This window comes from Salmo salar, chromosome ssa09 (genome assembly GCF_905237065.1).
Source record: "Salmo salar chromosome ssa09, Ssal_v3.1, whole genome shotgun sequence".
NCBI lineage: Eukaryota > Metazoa > Chordata > Actinopteri > Salmoniformes > Salmonidae > Salmo > Salmo salar.
Genome location: NC_059450.1, coordinates 74,261,548 through 74,284,024, shown reverse-complemented (window position 1 = coordinate 74,284,024; position 22,477 = coordinate 74,261,548). Strand labels below are relative to the sequence as shown.

The following is a 22,477-nucleotide window of genomic DNA, read 5'->3' as shown; positions in this document are numbered from 1 at the left end:
GGGGGAAAGAAAGCAGGAGGCCTTTCTAACACAGTCTAGCCAAGTCCTGGGCACTGGACATTCCCGGAAAGCTCAGCGCATGAGGGTCTCCATGGAAACGGCCGTCACGGCCACATTGATTGGGTAAGAAGTGAAAGCTCTGAGTAGGTTCCGCAGTAGAGAGACACCAGAGGACTGAGGGAACGGGAGGAGTCTAGTCTGTGAAAGACAACAAAGAATCTTCAGTAGGTAAGTTACTTTATATTATCACAGCACTGTATTTTACAATTATGTCTAACTTTAGGTACCTTGACAAAACAAACCAAACACAAATGCTTCCTTCTTCAGCTCTGTTCTGCAGTTCTGAGTTATCCATTGCCTTCACATTGCATTCATTCATTAGTTTAATCAGAGTTATGCAATAACTTGGCTAACTGGGAGAGATGGGTGATGGGATGAGGGGGAGGGGCTTGTTGTCGTTAGGGAGAGGAGGTGGTGAGGTAACTTTAGACGCATGTCTGAAGCTAGTCAGCTACCTGCTGCAGCCGAGCTGCTGCTCTCATGATTAATGCAATTTGCATGAGTGTGTGTGTGTGTGTGTGTGTGTGTGTGTGTGTGTGTGTGTGTGTGTGTGTGTGTGTGTGTGTGTGTGTGTGTGTGTGTGTGTGTGTGTGTGTGTTACACCACAGCAAAGGGTCAAGAAAGAGAAGGAAGAGAGGACAAAGAGAGAGAAGCGAAGGGAGAGAAAGAGGGAGGTCAGAGAGGTATAGAGAGCAGGAGGAGATTGGAGGGAGTTTTTGAGAAAGAGAGGGGGTATGACTGAGGTTGCAGAAGGAGTGTGTTTGTTGGTTTGCTACCAGACAGGGGATGAATGCAGGGAGCGGATCAGTAAGGTTTCTGAATGGAAACCGTTGGTTTGCAGGTTCTAGAGAGGAGGTCACCCATGAACAACAACCATGGAGGGGAACATGATTACAACAGCGGGGACCGGAACCGGAGCTGACTCTGTAACCATGGTAACAGGTCCCACTGGCACCCCGGATCTCCAGGTTCTGACCCACAGAGTGAAGCTTCTAGAGCACAGCCTGAGAGACAACGTCAGCTCCTTCACTGAGTCTGAGAGCGCTCTGCACAACAGGTGAGGAGCAGGTGACATAGAGACAGGATCACGTATCACACAGCTACAACATATGGCCACAACCATATCACATTGCACATCCTGTACTCACATGCAGCTTACCAAGCAGCATTTTGCCATAGTAACAGACAGTTGGTTACCTCTTTGCATAATATCACTGTGTGTGGGGTTTATTTCAAACATTGCGGTCAGTAAGGTATGTGTGCACTCTTCTACTTTCTCTTGTACTGATGACAGGCAAAAACAATTTGACAGTAGGATGTCTCATCTCTGTTGAATGCTAATGTAATGCTATGCTAATCCTGTAATGCTATGCTATTCATGCAATTCTATGATATTCATGTAATGGTATGCTTATCATGTAATGCTATGCTTATCATGTAATGCTATGCTAATCATGTAATGGTTTGCTACTCATGTAATGCTATGCTAATCATGTAATGCTATGAAATTGTAATGTGATCTAATGAGTCATGTTGTCCTCCTGTGCAGGATTAGAGAGTTGGAGGTGTCAGAACAGAGCCTGCTACAGAAGGTGGAGGACCTTACTGCCAACTCAGTCCTCCACTGCCCCAGCATGCTGCAGCGCCAGAGGCTGGACGAGCGGCTCCACACGCTGAGGGAGGAGGTACGCTCCATGGTGAGAGACAGAATTGAACTTTACATGAGCTTCAATGAGGCATAGCAAACATACGAGTACTGGAAGCTGTACTGTACATGTAGTGTAAGCCTGTTATAACTCAGGTAGTGAAGTGTAAGCCTGTTATAACTCAGGTAGTGTAGTGTAAACCTGTTATAACTCAGGTAGTGTAGTGTAAACCTGTTGTACCTCAGGTAGTGTAGTGTAAACCTGTTGTAACTCAGGTATTAGTGTAGTGTAAACCTGTTGTACCTCAGGTAGTGTAGTGTAAACCTGTTATAACTCAGGTAGTGTAGTGTAAACCTGTTATAACTCAGGTATTAGTGTAGTGTAAACCTGTTGTAACTCAGGTAGTGTAGTGTAAACCTGTTGTACCTCAGGTAGTGTAGTGTAAGCCTGTTATAACTCAGGTAGTGTAGTGTAAACCTGTTGTACCTCAGGTAGTGTAGTGTAAACCTGTTGTAACTCAGGTATTAGTAGTGTAAACCTGTTATAACTCAGGTAGTGTAGTGTAAACCTGTTGTAACTCAGGTATTAGTAGTGTAAACCTGTTGTACCTCAGGTAGTGTAGTGTAAACCTGTTGTAACTCAGGTAGTGTAGTGTAAACCTGTTGTAACTCAGGTAGTGTAGTGTAAGCCTGTTGTAACTCAGGTAGTGTAGTGTAAACCTGTTGTACCTCAGGTAGTGTAGTGTAAACCTGTTGTACCTCAGGTAGTGTAGTGTAAACCTGTTATAACTCAGGTAGTGTAGTGTAAGCAGTGTAGTGTAAGCCTGTTGTAACTCAGGTAGTGTAGTGTAGTGTAAACCTGTTGTAACTCAGGTATTAGTGTAGTGTAATGTATTGTACTTTATACACTAATACCTGAGTTATAACAGGCTTACACTATACTACACTACACTACCTGAGTTACAACAGGTTTACACTACACTACCTGAGTTATAACAGGTTTACACTACACTACCTGAGGTACAACAGGTTTACACTACACTACCTGAGTTACAACAGGTTTACACTACACTACCGGAGTTACAACAGGCTTACACTACACTACCTGAGTTACAACAGGTTTACACTACACTAATACCTGAGTTACAACAGGTTTACACTACACTAATACCTGAGTTACAACAGGTTTACACTACTAATACCTGAGTTACAACAGGTTTACACTACACTAATACCTGAGTTACAACAGGTTTACACTACACTAATACCTGAGTTACAACAGGCTTACACTACACTACCTGAGTTACAACAGGTTTACACTACACTAATACCTGAGTTACAACAGGTTTACACTACACTAATACCTGAGTTACAACAGGTTTACACTACACTAATACCTGAGTTACAACAGGTTTACACTACACTAATACCTGAGTTACAACAGGCTTACACTACACTAATACCTGAGTTACAACAGGTTTACACTACACTAATTTATTGTACTTTATTGTGAATGTAAGAAGAAGATGAATGCAGGGAGTATGCGTGTATCATAACTCTATTGTAGCTCAGGTGTAAGTTATTGTAATCTCCCTTTCTCTGTCCCAGTCCCAGGAGAAGGAGCGTGGGGATCGTGTGTGGAGGGAGAGGCTGCGGCGCTGCCAGGCCCAGCTCAGGGCTAAAGAAGAGGAGATGGGCCGCCAGTCTCAGTACTTTGAGCACTTTAAGAGCCAGCTGCACCACAAGCTAGACCTGGCCAGAGACAGGGAGCAGGGCCTGCAGACCAGACTCCACCAGCTGGAGCGACAGGTGCTGGAGATGAACGTATCTGCTGCCACCTACATAGTCCCTGTCAACACAGCTAGCACCAACTCCGTTACTGCAGCCAATGTCAATCCCATCATAGTACCAACCTCAGGCCAACAGAGAACAGAGACAGAGAGACTGCCCCACCCAAGGGAGGAAGGAGAAGGAGAGGAGGAGGACGGTGAGGAGAAGACACAGCGGAGACACTACGGACAACAGCTCCAGCAGAAGCAGGGAGCGGATGATAGAGAAATAGAGGGAGAAAGAGAGGGGGAGGAAGAGGGTGAGAGTCTGGGGGGTGAGGCTAGACTGAGAAGCTTCATCCTCAGCCTCCAGGAGGACCTCCGGGGTCTGCTGGAGAGGGAGGAGCAGGAGCTGGCGGAGCAGAGGGGGCTGATGGAACAGCTGCAGGAAGCGCAGGAGAACAACCACTTCTTGTCCTGTACGTTGGAGGAGATGAGGACGGTGGTCCACAGACTGAAGCTGACAGAGAGCTCCCTGATGGAGGAGGTGGAGGAGCTGCAAGAGGAGAACCAGAGACTGTGTCAGAGGCTCAGCCACACCCTGAGACAGACCAACCACAGCCTGGGTTCTACTGACCCCAGCCCTGTCTCTACCCCCAGCCTGGCTACCTCCCTGACAAACGCCCCTGGCCTGAGTCAACCAGTTCCCTGCTCTGTGGACAACACTGACCCGGTGAGTGATGAGATGAAAGTTCATGTAGAGGGGACTCTGTAAATCAGTGTAAAAGTTGGCGAGTTAAGCCTCAAGAAAGTGAATGATTACGATTATAAGCAAACCTTATTTTAGGATTGTAAAATGGATTATAATGTGGGATTATCATGGGTCCAAAGTGGAATGTTGATCTGATTAACTACAGAGGAACTAACGGGTGTGGCCGGCTCTTGTGTTTGAGACTGGGATCTGCTTTTTGATGAACTTCTAATGTTTAGTGTTCATCATCTATGCAGGTGAAGATGATCCCAGGCCAGTCTTCACTAGACACACCTCCCTCTGCTCATCACCATGGAGCAACAGAGAGGTCACAGGAAAACTCCACTCTGCCTCTGCCCCAGCCGGACCTCCTGAACCTCTCAGGCCACCGTAGCCAGAACCCCTGCCTCATATCCCTGGGTACTAAGAGCATTGAGGGTCTGGGGGAGTTGACCCTGAGGGACTGGTGTCCTGGTCCTGGGGGCGTCCCCTCTCTAAACCTGGAGGAGGGGACAAGCGAGGAGACTGAGGCCCTGAGAGAGGCTTACAGGAGCATGGGGGGCGACATGGACTCACTCCGGGACCACAGGGACCAGCTGGAGAGCACGCTACGACACACACAGGACCAGCTGCACAGGGTGACCGAGGAGAACGCCCAACTGAAATGTAAACTCAGGGCGCAGGGAGAAACAGGGGCCTGCGAGGTGGAGCAGGGGTCCTCGCTTGTAGGCGAGAGCATGACAAATGTCCAGGAAAACAAGGTGCCAACTCCAAACCTAATACCCCAGGGGAGCAGAGAGCTCACTGCAACTCCATATCAGAATGATACTATCCTAGCCTTAGCCCAGGATGACCTGTCCCTGTATGCCTTAGCCCAGGATGACCTAGCCCTAGCCTTGAACCAGGAGAACCGGGCCCTGGGCAGGCGTATCCAGGAGCTCCTAGCCCACATAGAGCGCCAGGAGGGGGAGAGTGAGAGGGAGCTAGTCCAGCTCAGGCTACAGGTGTCCCTGCTAGAGAGGGAGAGCACCAGGCTGGAGCAGGAGAACCAGGAGCAGGGAGGTCTCATCACTGAGCTGACCAGGAAGACTGAGGATGACCTCAACACTATCATAGAGCTGCAGGAAAGACGGGTCGAGAGCAGTCAGCTAGGCCTACAGCAGGAGGACCGTTTGACCACGGAGTCAACGTGCAGGCTTAGAGAGAACAGGGACGAGCTGATTGGCTATCTCAGTGATCTCAAAGAGGAAAGAGAACAGGTGTCCCTCTCACTTAGCAGTCAAACAGAGGAGAAACACCAGCTAACGCGCTCCATGTGGGTTCTGAAAGAAGAACGCGACCAGATCCATAAGTCACTCTGCAGTTTAAAAGAAGAGAAAGAACAGCTGACAAGGTCCCTCTGTGGTCTGAAAGATGAGAGAGACAAGGTGATGCGGTCAATGTGTGGTTTAAAAGAGGGGAGAGATCAGCTAGTTCAGTCAATGTCTGGACTCCAGGAGGAGAGACACCAGCCAGTTCAGTCAATGTCTGGACTCCAGGAGGAGAGAGACCAGCTAGTTCAGTCAATGTCTGGACTCCAGGAGGAGAGACACCAGCCAGTTCAGTCAATGTCTGGACTCCAGGAGGAGAGAGACCAGCCAGTTCAGTCAATGTCTGGACTCCAGGAGGAGAGAGACCAGCTAGTTCAGTCAATGTCTGGACTCCAGGAGGAGAGAGACCAGCTAGTTCAGTCAATGTCTGGACTCCAGGAGGAGAGAGACCAGCTAGTTCAGTCAATGTCTGGACTCCAGGAGGAGAGAGACCAGCTAGTTCAGTCAGTGACTGGACTCCAGGAGGAGAGAGACCAGCTAGTTCAGTCAATGTCTGGACTCCAGGAGGAGAGAGACCAGCTAGTTCAGTCAATGTCTGGACTCCAGGAGGAGAGAGACCAGCCAGTTCAGTCAATGTCTGGACTCCAGGAGGAGAGAGACCAGCCAGTTCAGTCAATGTCTGGACTCCAGGAGGAGAAGGACCAGCTAGTTCAGTCAATGTCTGGACTCCAGGAGGAGAGAGACCAGCTAGTTCAGTCAATGTCTGGACTCCAGGAGGAGAGAGACCAGCTAGTTCAGTCAATGTCTGGACTCCAGGAGGAGAGAGACCAGCTAGTTCAGTCAGTGACTGGACTCCAGGAGGAGAGAGACCAGCTAGTTCAGTCAATGTCTGGACTCCAGGAGGAGAGAGACCAGCTAGTTCAGTCAGTGACTGGACTCCAGGAGGAGAGAGACCAGCTAGTTCAGTCAATGTCTGGACTCCAGGAGGAGAGAGACCAGCTAGTTCAGTCAATGTCTGGACTCCAGGAGGAGAGAGACCAGCTAGTTCAGTCAATGTCTAGACTCCAGGAGGAGAGAGACAAGCTCTTGCAGTCTCTCTTCAGCCAAAAAGATGAGAGAGACCAGTTGATGCAGTCAATGTGTGGTTTAAAGGGACAGAGGGACCAGCTAACACAGACACTCAGCCGTCTAGAGCAGGAGAGAGACAAGCTGTCATCTCTCAGTCTTCAAACACGAAAGAGGTACCAGGTGGACCAGTTTGTCTCTGATCTAAAAGAAGAGAAGGAGCAGCTAGTTCAGTCAATGGATGTTCTGAGAGAACAGAGAGAACAGCTCACAGAGGAGAGAGACCAGTTGCAGATGGACGTCGCTACTCTACGGAATCAGCTGCTGTTACAGGGGCGGAGCCACAACCAGCAGCCCTCAGAGAACCATGTTGGCAAGGCAACACGCACAGAGGTTGTGGCTACAGAGAGAGGGGGTCAGATGCCAAAAACGCATGATGATGGTGATGTCACTCATAGATGCCTGGCCACGGTCTACTCCTACAAGACCATCCGTCTGGCGCAGTCTGCACAGGTAGGAGCGAATCTTTGTACTTGTGTGAGTTGTTATGTATGTTGGCACTGAGTTTCTGTCAGTAGTTGTGTGAGTTATAGCATATCCCCGTATCCAGGACCATTTGGGAGAGAAAGAGGGAACAGATGTGGAGCAGAGTGGACTGATGAGGGAGATCGAGTCGCTGGGGTTAGAACTCAGAAGCTCACGAGAGGTACTGAAGAAGACCCAATCAGAGGTGAGCGCTCCTTTCTTCCTGTCTTGTTGGCCAATCAGAGGAGAGGTCAGAACATGACTGGACAGAATCTGTGTGTGCAGGCTCAAAGGTGGTACCGTGAGCTGGGTGTGTCTGAGGTCAGACGAGAGGAGGCTGAGAAGAGGGCGGGAAAGGCAGCCAATAAGGTGAAGAGGGCGGTACAGGCAGCAAATGAGGTGAAGAGGGTGGTACAGGCAGCCAATGAGGTGAAGAGGGCGGTACAGGCAGCAAATGAGGTGAAGAGGGTGGTACAGGCAGCCAATGAGGTGGGGATGAGAGAGGAAACCAAAGAGGTGGAGGAGATGAAGAGGGAAAACCACACACTGAGAGCAGAGGTATGGATAGAGAAAGTATCCCTCTCACTAACCACCATAGTCATGTCATGATAACCCACTGGCTGTGTCTGTTGTTAGTTGGGAGAGGTGAAGAGCAGACTAGTGGGTCTGGAGAGAGAGAAGACCGATGCTCACTCACTAAGGATCAAGATCGAAGAGAAGTTCAGCTTGCTTCAGGCTGAACTCAAAGCCAAGGTGTGTTTTGCTTCAGGCTGAACTCAAAGCCAAGGTGTGTGTGTTGACTAAATCTTTCTGTGTGTGTACTATATACCTGAATTTGTGATCGTTCACTCAGAGTGTTGCTCTGAAGGAGCTGAGTTCAGAGTACACATCTCTGAAGAGAGAGCAGGGCAGCAGAGAGGACTGGAGCAACACACTCACCTTACTGAGGGTGCGCTATGATGACATCAGAGCTAAGGTAAACTGTCTTTTCTCGGCTAAGATAGGTAAAAGTTACCCTTACGTTTACCAATTTAGGTAGAAGTCATCCTTTTGCACAGATCTAGGATCAGCTTAATACTCTACCATCCCCCAATCCGAGCCTTACCTGTTAGGAAGAAAATACAAAACTGACCTTAGATCAGTGTCAAGGAGCAACTTCATTCTAGTCTGATAAAACCACAGCTCTCTGCTTAGAGTGATGTTTGTTCAAAGACATGCAAAATTAATTGTATTGGAAGAGAGCTTTTACAATATCAAAAGAGCTGTATTTGTGGTCAGTGTTTTTGGTTTACTGTAATGTTTTGTTGTTATTTCCAGTCAGCGTATTTAGTCTAATGGCTATGTCTCTCCTGACTCTCTCCAGTACAACGTTCTCCTGAGAAAGAGTCAGACGGACCAGGACATAGCTCCTCTAAAGGTGAGGGGTTTGGAGAATGGGGGTAGTCTGTTAGTCTGGTTTGATACATGGTTGTTTGAAGCTAAAAGAAAAATTGGTGTTGGACCTGTTTTGACTGACAGCTGTTGTATCCAATGGCAGGCCATGCTGTCACGATTTGGTTTTGATTGACTTATGATCTGTCTAATGACAAGCCAAGCTGTCATGTTTTGGTTTTGATCGACTGATGATCTGCCCAATGACAAGCCAAGCTGTCATGATTTGGTTTTGATTGACTGATGATCTGTCCGATGGCAGGCCAAGCTGTCATGTCTGGTGGGGAAGTGCCAGCAGAGGAACAGTCTACTGGTGCAGTTGATGCGAGCCCTGCGTCGGTATGGCTGCCTGGACTACAATCTGACCCAGGAGGCTGAGGACCTGCTTAACGACACAGCGCTGCAGGACTACGCCAGCACCTTCACACCCCCATCCACTGCAGCTCTGCAGGAGAACACCCCCCTTCTCCCACCTGCAGCCTCAGAACGACCGGAGCGCTCACAGACCTCTGCTGCAGCCTCCACAGCACAGGTAAGAGATGTGGTAGCGCAGAGGTTTTCAAACCTCTCCTTGGGGACCCCCAGCCATTCAAACTATTCCACAGCCAGTATACCGGATTCAACTTGTCAACTAATAAAGCCCTTAACTACTCGAATCAGGTGAGTTAGTGCAGGGCAACAACAAAATTGTGAAATGTCCGGGGGTCCCCGAGGAGAGGTTTGAAACGCACCACAGTAACACACCATACCTAGTACCATACCTGTACTTAGTACAGTGTGAAACAGTAGTGTAAAGTACTTAAGTAAAAATACTTTAAAGTAGTACTTAAGTCGTTTTTTGGGGTATCTGTACTTTACTTTACTATTCATATTTTTGACAACTTTTACTTTTATTTCACTACATTACTAAAGAAAATTATGTACTTTTTCTCCACACATTTTCCCTGACACCCAAATGTGCTCATTACATTTAAAATCAAAATCAAATCAAATCAAATGTTATTTGTCACATACACATGTTTAGCAGATGGTGTTGCAGGGGTAGTGTTTCTAGCTCCAACAGTGCAGTAATATCTAACAATTCACAACAATACACACAACCTAAAAGAAAAATAATGGAATTAAGGAATATATAAATATTAGGATGAGCAATATCGGAGTGGCATGGACTAAGATACAGTAGAATAGAATACAGTATATACATACGAGATGAGTAAAGCAGTATGTAAACATTATTAAAGTGACTAGTGTTCCGTTATTAAGGCCTACCATTTTGAATGCTTAGCAGGACAGGGAACTGGTCCAATTCACGCACTTATCAAGAGTAAAACCCTGGTCATCCCTACTGCATCTGATCTGGTGGACTCACTCAATTATGTAAATTAGGTCTGAATGTTGCAGTGTGCCTCTGGCTATCTGTAAATAAAAAAGATAAAAGAAAATGGTGCCGTCTGGTTGGCTTAATTTAAGGAATTTGAAATGATTTATACTTTTACATTTATTTTTGATACTTAAGTATATTTAAAACCAAATACTTTTAGACTTTTACTCAAGTAGAATTTTACTGGGTGACTTTCACTTTTACTTGAGTCATTTTCTATTAACGCAACTTTACTTTTACTCAAGTATGACAATTGGGTACTTTTCCCACCACTGTGTAATACAGAAGCATACCTCACACCAGCTGAAGGGGTTTATAACATAACACACCTGTATAAGGGGTTTCCCTGGCCATCTCTGAGGGGTTGTGCTCTCTTCCTAGGAGCTGAGTAAAGCTGTGTCTGAAGGCAGTAGGAGGGAACACTTCAGAGTGTGTGTGGCCACAGCAGACTACTGCCCCTCTCCGAACATGCCTCACACTCTACTGCCAATGGTAGTTGGATTTAGAAATAAGAGTATTCCGTCACAGAGCATTGTTTTAATCAATATAAATACATGATAACAAATTATATCTTGTTGCATGTCTTATACAGTAGGCTTATGTTATCCACACATTTCTGTTACAGCTTCCCCTTTCTGCGGGTGAATCAGTCCAAGTCACTGGACTCCCAGACAGACGTGGGATGTACCATGCCGAGGTGAAAGGGAAGTCTGGCCTGGTCCCTGCCCGTTTCTTAGAGGAGAATGGGAGACCACTCATCCTGACTTCCCCCTCGCCAGAGAGATGTGCCAGTCTGACTAGGAAGCTGACCAGTCCAGGGAAGATCATCAACCTTCACCAGCAGTTGCAGAACACTCTCTCCAACAGCTACCAGGTAAGCCTATAGTACAGCTTTATCAAACTCTATGCTACCTACCTTCACACAAGTTATTTTTGATTTATTGACCCTTCATTTAGACAGGGAGTCACGCTGAGACCAAGGTGTCTTTATTTAGACAGAGAGTCACGCTGAGACCAAGGTCTCTTTATTTAGACAGGGAGTCAATGCTGAGACCAAGGTCTCTTTATTTAGACAGGGAGTCAATGCTGAGACCAAGGTCTCTTTATTTAGACAGGGAGTCACGCTGAGACCAAGGTCTCTTTATTTAGACAGGGAGTCAATGCTGAGACCAAGGTCTCTTTATTTAGACAGGGAGTCATGCTGAGTCCAAGGTCTCTTTATTTAGACAGGGAGTCAATGCTGAGACCAAGGTCTCTTTATTTAGACAGGGAGTCAATGCTGAGACCAAGGTCTCTTTATTTAGACAGGGAGTCATGCTGAGTCCAAGGTCTCTTTATTTAGACAGGGAGTCAATGCTGAGACCAAGGTCTCTTTATTTAGACAGGGAGTCACGCTGAGACCAAGGTCTCTTTATTTAGACAGGGAGTCACGCTGAGACCAAGGTGTCTTTATTTAGACAGGGAGTCATGCTGAGACCAAGGTCTCTTTATTTAGACAGAGAGTCATGCTGAGACCAAGGTGTCTTTATTTAGACAGGGAGTCATGCTGAGACCAAGGTCTCTTTATTTAGACAGAGAGTCATGCTGAGACCAAGGTCTCTTTATTTAGACAGGGAGTCAATGCTGAGACCAAGGTCTCTTTATTTAGACAGGGAGTCAATGCTGAGACCAAGGTCTCTTTATTTAGACAGGGAGTCACGCTGAGACCAAGGTCTCTTTATTTAGACAGGGAGTCAATGCTGAGACCAAGGTCTCTTTATTTAGACAGGGAGTCATGCTGAGTCCAAGGTCTCTTTATTTAGACAGGGAGTCAATGCTGAGACCAAGGTCTCTTTATTTAGACAGGGAGTCAATGCTGAGACCAAGGTGTCTTTATTTAGACAGGGAGTCACGCTGAGACCAAGGTGTCTTTATTTAGACAGAGAGTCACGCTGAGACCAAGGTCTCTTTATTTAGACAGGGAGTCATGCTGAGTCCAAGGTCTCTTTATTTAGACAGGGAGTCAATGCTGAGACCAAGGTCTCTTTATTTAGACAGGGAGTCATGCTGAGTCCAAGGTCTCTTTATTTAGACAGGGAGTCATGCTGAGACCAAGGTGTCTTTATTTAGACAGAGAGTCACGCTGAGACCAAGGTCTCTTTATTTAGACAGGGAGTCATGCTGAGTCCAAGGTCTCTTTATTTAGACAGGGAGTCAATGCTGAGACCAAGGTCTCTTTATTTAGACAGGGAGTCACGCTGAGACCAAGGTCTCTTTATTTAGACAGGGAGTCACGCTGAGACCAAGGTGTCTTTATTTAGACAGGGAGTCATGCTGAGACCAAGGTCTCTTTATTTAGACAGGGAGTCATGCTGAGACCAAGGTGTCTTTATTTAGACAGGGAGTCACGCTGAGACCAAGGTCTCTTTATTTAGACAGGGAGTCAATGCTGAGACCAAGGTCTCTTTATTTAGACAGGGAGTCACGCTGAGACCAAGGTCTCTTTATTTAGACAGGGAGTCAATGCTGAGACCAAGGTCTCTTTATTTAGACAGGGAGTCACGCTGAGACCAAGGTCTCTTTATTTAGACAGGGAGTCACGCTGAGACCAAGGTCTCTTTATTTAGACAGGGAGTCACGCTGAGACCAAGGTCTCTTTATTTAGACAGGGAGTCATGCTGAGACCAAGGTGTCTTTATTTAGACAGGGAGTCATGCTGAGACCAAGGTCTCTTTATTTAGACAGGGAGTCTCTTTTCCAGATGAGCCTGTATAGCACCACAATACACATCAAAATACAATAAACACTTTAAACTGCACATTCATATACACATTCAAATAAAAAACAGACACATATTAAATATTGAGTAACTTTATTGTTTTCAACGGAAACTTCAGTTGTAGTAGAATTCAGTATCAAAACACACAATGCTATGCTAACCAGGCTTGAAGGACCGCAAATGTATATTGTTTATGCACAAAGTCCCAGTATAGTCTACATAACCATGTCACCCATTCTCTCCCTAGGTTTTCCCTTCCAAGACCAGCCCCCAGGTTTACTCCAGTCCCCCTTCAGGACAGGGGTACTCCCCAGGATACCCCAACCACAACCCTTCTGCCCCCAACCGACCCAAGCATACCCTTGTAGCAACTACCCCTATTATTACTACTACTAGTCTCCTATCTACCACTGCCCCCACTAAAACTACCAGTGATGGTGCTACCTCTCCTAAGCAGACCCCAAACAGAGCACATCCAACTACCAACCCTCCTGTCCACACCACCACCACCACTACTGCTCTTAGCAGTGGTAAAGAACCCCTCTCTAAAACTGTCTCTATTGCTGCTACCTCCAATGTTACAACCCCTGTTAATACCCCTCCTACCGCTGTGGCCCAGACTGCTAAAGCACAAACTACCACTGCCTTGTGGAACACTGCCCCCACCAAATCTGCCCCTTCAACTATTACCGCTGGAACTACAGCCCCCACCAAAATGGCCCCCATCACTACTGCTCTTTCCCTTGCTGAGTTGTCACGACTGCCTGATGAGGACCATTGCATCAAGAAGCCCCTCGCAATCCTCCAACCTGAACAAGCTAAGCCAACCAAACCCAGAGCTATACCAGGTGCAGTAGCCCACACAATACACACTGTTGACTGTACCCTTGACGGAAAGCATACGTGTCTGATTGTCTTTGATCCCGCCCATTTTAGAACCTCCAGCTGAGGTGGGCTCTGTTGAGGTCCTCAGGACTGTGGGACAGAGCAGCCTCATGATTGGTTGGGAGAGACCGCCACTGGATGAGCTGGGCTGCAGCAACGGAACCTTTGTGTATGGATACATGGTAGGCTGCTCCTCTCGCCTTGGATACATTAGAATGTAAATAGACGGCTTTGGTGTTGTTCATTCGGTGCTCTGTGTATGCCGTGGTCCTCTCTCTCTCTCTCTCTCTCTCTCTCTCTCTCTCTCTCTCTCTCTCTCTCTCTCTCTCTCTCTCTCTCTCTCTCTCTCTCTCTCTCCACAGATCTGTGTAGAAGGGGAGTTCCACAAGTCTGTCATGAGCTCTGCATGCACGAAGGTACGGTATGAAGCAGTCCTTTGACAACATGCTCCACCTTTCCTCCTCCTCCTCCTCCTCTTCCTCCCCTCCTGCCCTAATGATGCAATAATATCCATCACTGTGTGTGGTGTTTCTACGTATTATCAGTTGACTGGTTGAAGATGACAGTGTGTATCTGTCCTCTCTTTCAGTGTATTCTGGAGAATCTGGATCTGTCCGGTCCGGTCCACATCAGTGTTCAGACCCTGGGCTCCAACGGTCTCTATGCAGAGAAGGTCCTCCTCATCTACAGGGGAAAACACACCCAGTTTAGGACAGACCACACCCGTGTCAACACAGCTTCTGCTGCTCCCTGCACAGACCCTGCCTACCTAGACTGCAGGACTCCGCCCACACACCGACACAGTGGCTCCACCCAACCAGTGAGTTCTACAGACATGCCCACTTCCAAATTGACACACCCACCACATGATCACTTTTGCCCTGACCATTTTGGGAAACTTACCAGAATTTTGCAACCTTACCCTGACCCAACGTTTTAGTCTTTTAATCTTTTACTGCATATTTTCAGCCGCACTCTCCAGTTGAAACCTTACTCACCCGACTCAGAAAGTCCAACGGTCTTGATGCCTTTCCAGTTACTGTGTTTCATTGAAATCTGCATGAAATAATGAAATGTGATCCATTCATAATTCTCTACATTTACAGTCATCTCTTCTGGGCTTGTGTATTAATGTGTGTGTGTCTGTGTGTACTCTGCGTGTGTGTGGCGTGCCTTTCAGTTTGTGGCCATCTACAACTACAACCCTCTGAAGGACAGTCCTAACCTCCACCCCAGCAGAGAGCTGGCCCTGAGAGAGGGAGACACCGTCATACTGCTAGGCAACCCACGCAACGACGGCTTCTGTCAGGCCGAGGTGGGCCAATCAACAACATCCAGGCAACAGTCATTTACCAATCAACTTGCAGAATTAACTTGTAGCTTGAATCTCTTTATATCGGATCATCATGTGTATGTACAGTGCATTCCGGAAAGTATTCAGACCCCTTGACTTTTTCCACATTTTGTTACATTACGGCCTTATTCTAAAATGTATTAAATTGTTTCCCCATCAATCTACACACAATACCCCATGATGACAAAGCGAAAAACAGGTTTTTAGAGATTTTAGCAAAAGTATTAAAAATAAAAAACAGAAATAACTTATTTGCGTAAGTATTCAGACGCTAAGCTATGAGAATCGTAATTGAGCTCAGCTGCATCCTGTTTCCATTGATCATCCTTGAGATGTTTTTTCAACTTGATTGGCATCCACCTGCGGTAAATTTAATTGATTGGACATGATTTGGAAGGCACACACCTGTCTATATAAGGTCCTACAGTTGACAGTGCATATCAGAGCAAAAACCAAGCCATGAGGTTGAAGGAATTGTCCTTAGAGCTCCGAGACAGGATTGTGTCGAGGCACAGATTTGGGGAATGGTACCAAAAAATGTCTGCAGCATTGAAGGTCCCCAAGAACATAGTGGCCTCCATCATTCTTAAATGTAAGAAGTTTGGAACCACCAAGACTCTTCCTAGAGCTGGCCGCCCGGCCAAACCAAAAGGCACCTAAAGACTCTCAGACCATGAGAAACAAGATTCTCTGGTCTAATGAAACCAAGATTGAACTCTTGGTGAGTTGAATGCCAAGCGTCACGTCTGGAGGAAACCTGGCACCATCCCTACGGTGAAATATGGTGGTGGCAGCATCATGCTGTGGGGATGTTTTTCAGTTGCAGAGAGACTAGTCAAGATCGAGGGATAGTTGAACGGAGCAAAGTACAGAGAGATCCTTAATGAAAATCTACTCAAGAGCCATTAGGACCTCAGACTGGGGCGAAGTTTCACCTTCCAACAGGACAATGGCCCTAAGCACACATACAAGACAACGCAGGAGTGGCTTCGGAGGAAGTCTCTGAATGTCCTTGAGTGGCCCAGCCAGAGCCCGGACTTGAACCCGATCGAATATCTCTGGAGAGACCTGAAAATAGCTGTGCAGCGACGTTCCCTATCCAACCTGACAGAGCTTGAGAGAATCTGCAGAGAAGAATGGGAGAAACTCCCCAAATACAGATGTGCCAAGCTTGTAGCATCATACCCAAGAAGACTTGAGGCTGTAATCTCTGCCAAAGGTGCTTCAACAAAGTACTTAGTAAAGGGTCTGTATACTTATGTAAATGTGATATAAATGCAAAAATAAAAAAAATAAAAAACGTTTTTGCTTTGTCATTATTGGGTATTGTGTGTAGATTGATGAGGAAAAAAACAATTGAATCCATTTTAGAATAAGGTTGTAACGTAACAAAATGTGGAAAAAGTCAAAGGGTCTGAATACTTTCTGAATGCACTGTACATTGAAAAGATCTGTGTCTGAGATATCTAACAGACTGCTATCTTACAGACTACTATCTAACAGACTACTATCTAACAGACTATCTTACAGACTGCTAGCTAACAGACTACTATCTAACAGACTATCTTTCAGACTGCTATCTTACAGACTGCTAGCTAACAGACTACTATCTAAACAGACTACTATCTAAACAGACTACTATCTAACAGACTGCTATCTTACAGACTGCTAGCTAACAGACTACTATCTAACAGACTGCTATCTTACAGACTGCTATCTAAACAGACTACTATCAAACAGACTACTATCTAACAGACTATCTTACAGACTGCTATCAAACAGACTACTATCTAACAGACTATCTTTCAGACTGCTATCTTTCAGACTGCTATCTAAACAGACTGCTATCAAACAGACTACTATCTAACAGACTATCTTTCAGACTGCTATCTTACAGACTGCTATCTAAACAGACTACTATCAAACAGACTACTATCTAACAGACTATCTTTCAGACTGCTATCTAACAGACTACTATCTAACAGACTACTATCTTACAGACTACTATCAAACAGACTACTATCAAACAGACTACTATCTAACAGACTACTATCTAACAGACTATCTTTCAGACTGCTATCTTACAGACTGCTATCTAACAGACTACTATCTAAACAGACTACTATCTAAACAGACTACTATCAAACAGACTACTATCTAACAGACTACTATCTAACAGACTATCTTTCAGACTGCTATCTTACAGACTACTATCTAACAGACTGCTATCTTACAGACTACTATCTTTCAGACTGCTATCTAAACAGACTACTATCTAACAGACTACTATCTAACGGACTGCTATCTAACGGACTACTATCAAACAGACTACTATCTAACAGACTATCTTTCAGACTGCTATCTAACAGACTGCTATCTAAACAGACTGCTATCTTACAGACTGCTATCTAACGGACTGCTATCTAACGGACTGCTATCTTACAGACTGCTATCTTACAGACTGCTATCTTACAGACTGCTATCTTACAGACTACTATCTAACAGACTACTATCTAACAGACTACTATCTAACAGACTATCTTTCAGACTGCTATCTTACAGACTACTATCTAACAGACTGCTATCTAACAGACTGCTATCTAACAGACTACTATCTAACAGACTACTATCTAACAGACTATCTTTCAGACTGCTATCTTACAGACTACTATCTTTCAGACTGCTATCTTACAGACTACTATCTAACAGACTGCTATCTAACAGACTGCTATCTTACAGACTACTATCTTTCAGACTGCTATCTAAACAGACTGCTATCTAAACAGACTGCTATCTTACAGACTGCTATCTAACGGACTGCTATCTAACGGACTGCTATCTTACAGACTGCTATCTTACAGACTGCTATCTTACAGACTACTATCTAACAGACTATCTTTCAGACTGCTATCTTACAGACTGCTATCTAAACAGACTACTATCAAACAGACTACTATCTAAACAGACTACTATCTAACAGACTATCTTTCAGACTGCTATCTTACAGACTGCTATCTAAACAGACTACTATCAAACAGACTACTATCTAAACAGACTACTATCTAACAGACTACTATCAAACAGACTACTATCTAAACAGACTACTATCTAAACAGACTACTATCTAACAGACTGCTATCTTACAGACTGCTATCTAAACAGACTACTATCAAACAGACTACTATCTAAACAGACTACTATCTAACAGACTATCTTTCAGACTGCTATCTTACAGACTGCTATCTAAACAGACTACTATCAAACAGACTACTATCTAAACAGACTACTATCTAACAGACTACTATCAAACAGACTACTATCTAAACAGACTACTATCTAACAGACTATCTTTCAGACTGCTATCTAACAGACTGCTATCTAAACAGACTACTATCAAACAGACTACTATCTAAACAGACTACTATCTAACAGACTATCTTTCAGACTGCTATCTAAACAGACTGCTATCTAACAGACTGCTATCTAACGGACTGCTATCTAACGGACTGCTATCTAACAGACTACTATCTAACAGACTATCTTTCAGACTGCTATCTTACAGACTGCTATCTAAACAGATGAGTGCAGCTGTACTGTAGATAGCTTACTGAGTGACTATGTGTTTCAGGTGAATGGCAGACGAGGTCTGGCTCCTGTGGCGTTACTAGAGGAAGTTCCTGTTCCAGACAGACATGTAAGCCCCGCCCCTCCCCAATCTTCTCCTGAGAGAGGACCAGATGATAGGCCACTGCGCCTGCCAATCAGAGAGAGAACAAGATGGGCCGCTGTGACTGTCAATCAGTGAGAAATCAAGATGATGGGCCACTGTAGCTGCCAATCAAAGAATGCTTAGCCACAGAGAGATTATAGTGGCCAGAGTTAATGACATAATCAAACACTGCCTGCCTGTGACACAAACGTTCATAAGTGCTCGCTGCCTAAAGTAATTTGAAATGGAAGGCAACAGTAGAGCACCAGCCAAATGTGGGAAGTTGTGTGGCCCAGTTTGACATTGTGCTTCGATAGACAGTTCCTTATAACCTACATAATACTCACTGAGATTGTGTCTAATCACCTCTAACTGTCACCTCTATCAAAATTCTCTCTATTCACCTCTATCAAAATCCCCACTGTTCTGTGTGTGTAATCTCTCGTGGACAGACGCACGTAACATAGCTGGTATTGTAGTGTCTGTGGGATGCGACGACTATCAAGGAACTGAAAACATGAAACATCACTGATCATTTTGGACAAATCACAATTTCGCATCTTTTGAATTTCGGAAGGGGAGGGGACATTTGGCCCATAGACTTGCCTGTAACTTGCAAAGGGGGGTGGAGCTACTGTCCTGCTTCCACTGCTTGCTCTAGTCTATTTTCAAACACATCTTCCCCCAGAAAATAATTGAGTATCTAACGCAATTACGCAAGATTGTAATTCTGGATTTCCAAGATTATTCTGTATGTGACAAAAAGATGTCAAAAAGGTCAAAGGTCGGCCTAATGGATCTGACAACCTGTCTGACAACCTGTCTGATATCAAGTGCGTTCATGGTAATAAAGCTATGCCATTTTACTGGATCTTTTTTCAAGCCAAATAGGAAAAAAGGAGGTCCATACCAAAGACTTGGATATTTCAGTTCTTTGTCGTTATACACTGAACAAAAATATAAATGCAAAATGTAAAGTGTTGGTCCCATGTTTCATGAGTTGAAATGAAAGATCTCGGAAATGTACCATTCACATAAAAAAATCATATTTCTCTCTAATTTGGTGCACAAATTTGTTTTACGTCCCTGTTAGTGAGCATTTCTCTTTTGGCAAGATAATCCATCCACCTGACAGGTGTGGCATATCAAGAAGATGATTAAACAGCATGGTCATTACACAGGTGCACCTTGTGCTAGGGACAATAAAAGGCCACACTAAAATGTGCAGTTTTGTCACACAACGCAATGCCACAGATGTCTCAAATTTTGAGGGAGCATGCAATTGGCCTGCTGACTGCAGGAATGTCCACCAGAGCTGTTTCCAGAGAATTCAATGTTAATTTCTCTACCATAAGCTGCCTCCAACATTGTTTTAGAGAAATTGGCAGGACGTCTAACCGGCCTCACAACCGCAGACCACGTGTAACCACGCCAGCCCAAGACCTCCATATCTGGCTTCTACACCTGCAGTATCATCTGAGACCAGCCACCCGGACAGCTGATGAAAGTGTGGGCATGCACATCCAAAGACTTTCTGCACAAACTGTCAGAAACCGTCTCGGAAGCTCATCCGCAAGCTCATCGTCCCCACCAGAGTCTTGACCTGACAGCAGTTCGGTGTTGTAACAGACTTCAGTGTGCAAAAGCTCACCTTCGATGGCCACTGGCATACTGGAGAACTGTGCTCTTCCCGGATCCCGGTTTCAACTGTACAAGGCAGATGGCAGAAAGTGTGTATGGCGTTATGTGGGCGTGCGGTTTGCTGATGTCAATGTTGGGGGGTTATGGTATGGCGGTGGGATTATGGTATGGGCAGGTGGCGGTGGTGTTATAGTATGGGCAGGCATAAGCTACGGACAACAAACACAAGTGCATTTTATCTATGGCAGTTTGCATGCACAGAGATACCGTGACGAGATTCTGATGCCCATTGTTGTGCCATTCATCCACCGCCATCACCTCATGTTTCAGCATGATAATGCACAGCCCCATGTCGCAAGGATCTGTACACAATTCCTGGAAGCTGAAAATGACCCAGTTCTTCCATGACCTGCATATTTACCAGAGATGTCATCCATGGAGCATGTTTAGGATGCTCTGGATTGACGTGCACGACAGTGTGTTCCAGTTCTCGCCAATATCCAGCAACTTTGCACAGCCATTGAAGAGGAGTGGGACAACATTTCACAGGCCACAATCAACAGCCTGATCAACTCTATGCAAAGGAGATGTGTCATGCTGCATGAGCCAAATGGTGGTCACACTAGATACTGACTGGTTTTCTGATCCACTCCCCTACTTTTTTAAAGGTATCTGTGACCAACAGATGCATATCTGTATTCCCAGTCATGTAAAATAAATAGATTAGGGCCTAATTAATTTATTTCAATTGACTGATTTCCTTATATGAACTGTAACTGTAAAATCATAGAAATTGTTGCGTGCTGCATTTATATTTTTGTTTAGTGTATTTACAAAAGCCAATCATGGTTGAGCATGGTTGTTCATCGAATCATGAATTTGATTGAAGTCTGAGATGTTCTACTGTAGAATCTAATCACTCGATGAAGTCATGTCATTCAGATGGATAGAAGTTTATCATGGATATATATTTTTTGAGGTGATTAAAGAACTGGAGGTATGCCATTGGGATGAACAGTACTGTATGTGTGCCTGTGGCTGTGGGTATCAGTCTCCTTTCATTTCCTCAGTCTCTGTCTACAGTCTAACTGAAGTTAATAACCTTTTACTTTTCTGTTCTGATCTGAAATAGAGAAAATGCATTCTGTGTGAGACACATGACTACTGCATACTTGTCCTTCCTCTGATTGTGGGAAAAGCCATGGGGCCACAAATGTATTTTTGTATCACTCTGTGCATATGATGTAATTTGATTTCCTAATGATTTCTTTAGACTGTATTAAGAGAATAAATGTTTAGATGACATCAGATATAGTAGTATGTCCTGTATTTTCCGGATTATACTGCGGTGTACAATCTTTATTTTACGGCTAGAGGGCAGTCATCGCAAACTTTCCAACATGCTACTCTCAATAGCCAAATAAATCTGTGGGTATATGTGTTTTTATCTCCTCTCCTCTCTGTTTAGGGACTATTGAGCAACTCTCTTCCCCCCCATGGGATGCAGATAATTGTATATCAAAACTCCCACTGTGTGTTGCGTACAAACACTTACAGTGAGGGGGAAAAGTATTTGATCCCCTGCTGATTTTGTACGTTTGCCCACTGACAAAGAAATCATCAGTGTATAATTTTAATGGTAGGTTTATTTGAACAGTCAGAGACAGAATAACAACAAAAAAATGTCTCTGTGTCTTTTGTACAGGTAACGAGCTGAGATTAGGAGCACACTCTTAAAGGGAGTGCTCCTAATCTCAGTTTGTTACCTGTATAAAAGACACCTGTCCACAGAAGCAAACAATCAATCAGATTCCAAACTCTCCACCAGGGCCAAGACCAAAGAGCTCTCCAAGGATGTCAGGGACAAGATTGTAGACCTACACAAGGCAGGAATGGGCTACAAGACCATCGCCAAGCAGCTTGGTGAGAAGGTGACAACAGTTGGTGCGATTATTCACAAATGGAAGAAACACAAAAGAACTGTCAATCTCCCTCGGCCTGGGGCTCCATGCAAGAGCTCACCTCGTGGAGTTGCAATGATCATGAGAACGGTGAGGAATCAGCCCAGAACTACACGGGAGGATCTTGTCAATGATCTCAAGGCAGCTGGGACCATAGTCACCAAGAAAACAATTGGTAACACACTACGCCGTGAAAGACTGAAATCCTGCAGCGCCCGCAAGGTCCCCCTGC

At 45.2% G+C, this 22,477-nt stretch overlaps 1 protein-coding gene across 6 annotated transcripts; it reads left to right on the top strand.

Annotated features, from left to right (window-relative positions):
• The first annotated feature begins 2 nt into the window (after nt 1-2).
• On the top strand, nt 3-21,594 carry LOC106611898 (rootletin). Of its 6 annotated transcripts, none has more exons than XM_014212547.2 (19): nt 3-228; nt 902-1,117; nt 1,610-1,757; nt 3,314-4,207; nt 4,483-7,113; nt 7,211-7,330; nt 7,411-7,683; nt 7,762-7,878; nt 7,979-8,101; nt 8,489-8,542; nt 8,819-9,088; nt 10,319-10,429; nt 10,563-10,811; nt 12,943-13,543; nt 13,632-13,762; nt 13,943-13,996; nt 14,170-14,400; nt 14,761-14,895; nt 18,563-21,594. In XM_014212547.2, the coding sequence occupies exons 2-19, from the start codon at nt 936-938 to the stop codon at nt 18,737-18,739; spliced, it is 6,501 nt and encodes a 2,166-aa protein (XP_014068022.2). In that variant the 5' UTR covers nt 3-228; nt 902-935; the 3' UTR covers nt 18,740-21,594. The 6 variants fall into 6 exon arrangements, with proteins under 6 accessions (XP_014068022.2, XP_014068025.2, XP_045579966.1 ...); XM_045724009.1 differs by lacking the exon at nt 3-228 and having other exon boundaries at nt 655-1,117; nt 7,411-7,482; nt 7,543-7,683; XM_014212550.2 differs by lacking the exon at nt 3-228 and having other exon boundaries at nt 654-1,117; nt 14,761-14,918.
• The last annotated feature ends 883 nt before the right edge of the window (nt 21,595-22,477 follow it).

Excerpts from the sequence above, each read along its gene's own strand:
- LOC106611898 (XM_014212547.2), top strand. The coding sequence starts at position 936 with ATGGAGGGGAACATGATTACAACAGCGGGGACCGGAACCGGAGCTGAC. Across the intron at positions 1,758-3,313 it reads GGGAGGAGGTACGCTCCATG|TCCCAGGAGAAGGAGCGTGG; the intron begins GTGAGAGACAGA and ends TCTCTGTCCCAG. Across the intron at positions 13,544-13,631 it reads CAAACCCAGAGCTATACCAG|AACCTCCAGCTGAGGTGGGC; the intron begins GTGCAGTAGCCC and ends CGCCCATTTTAG.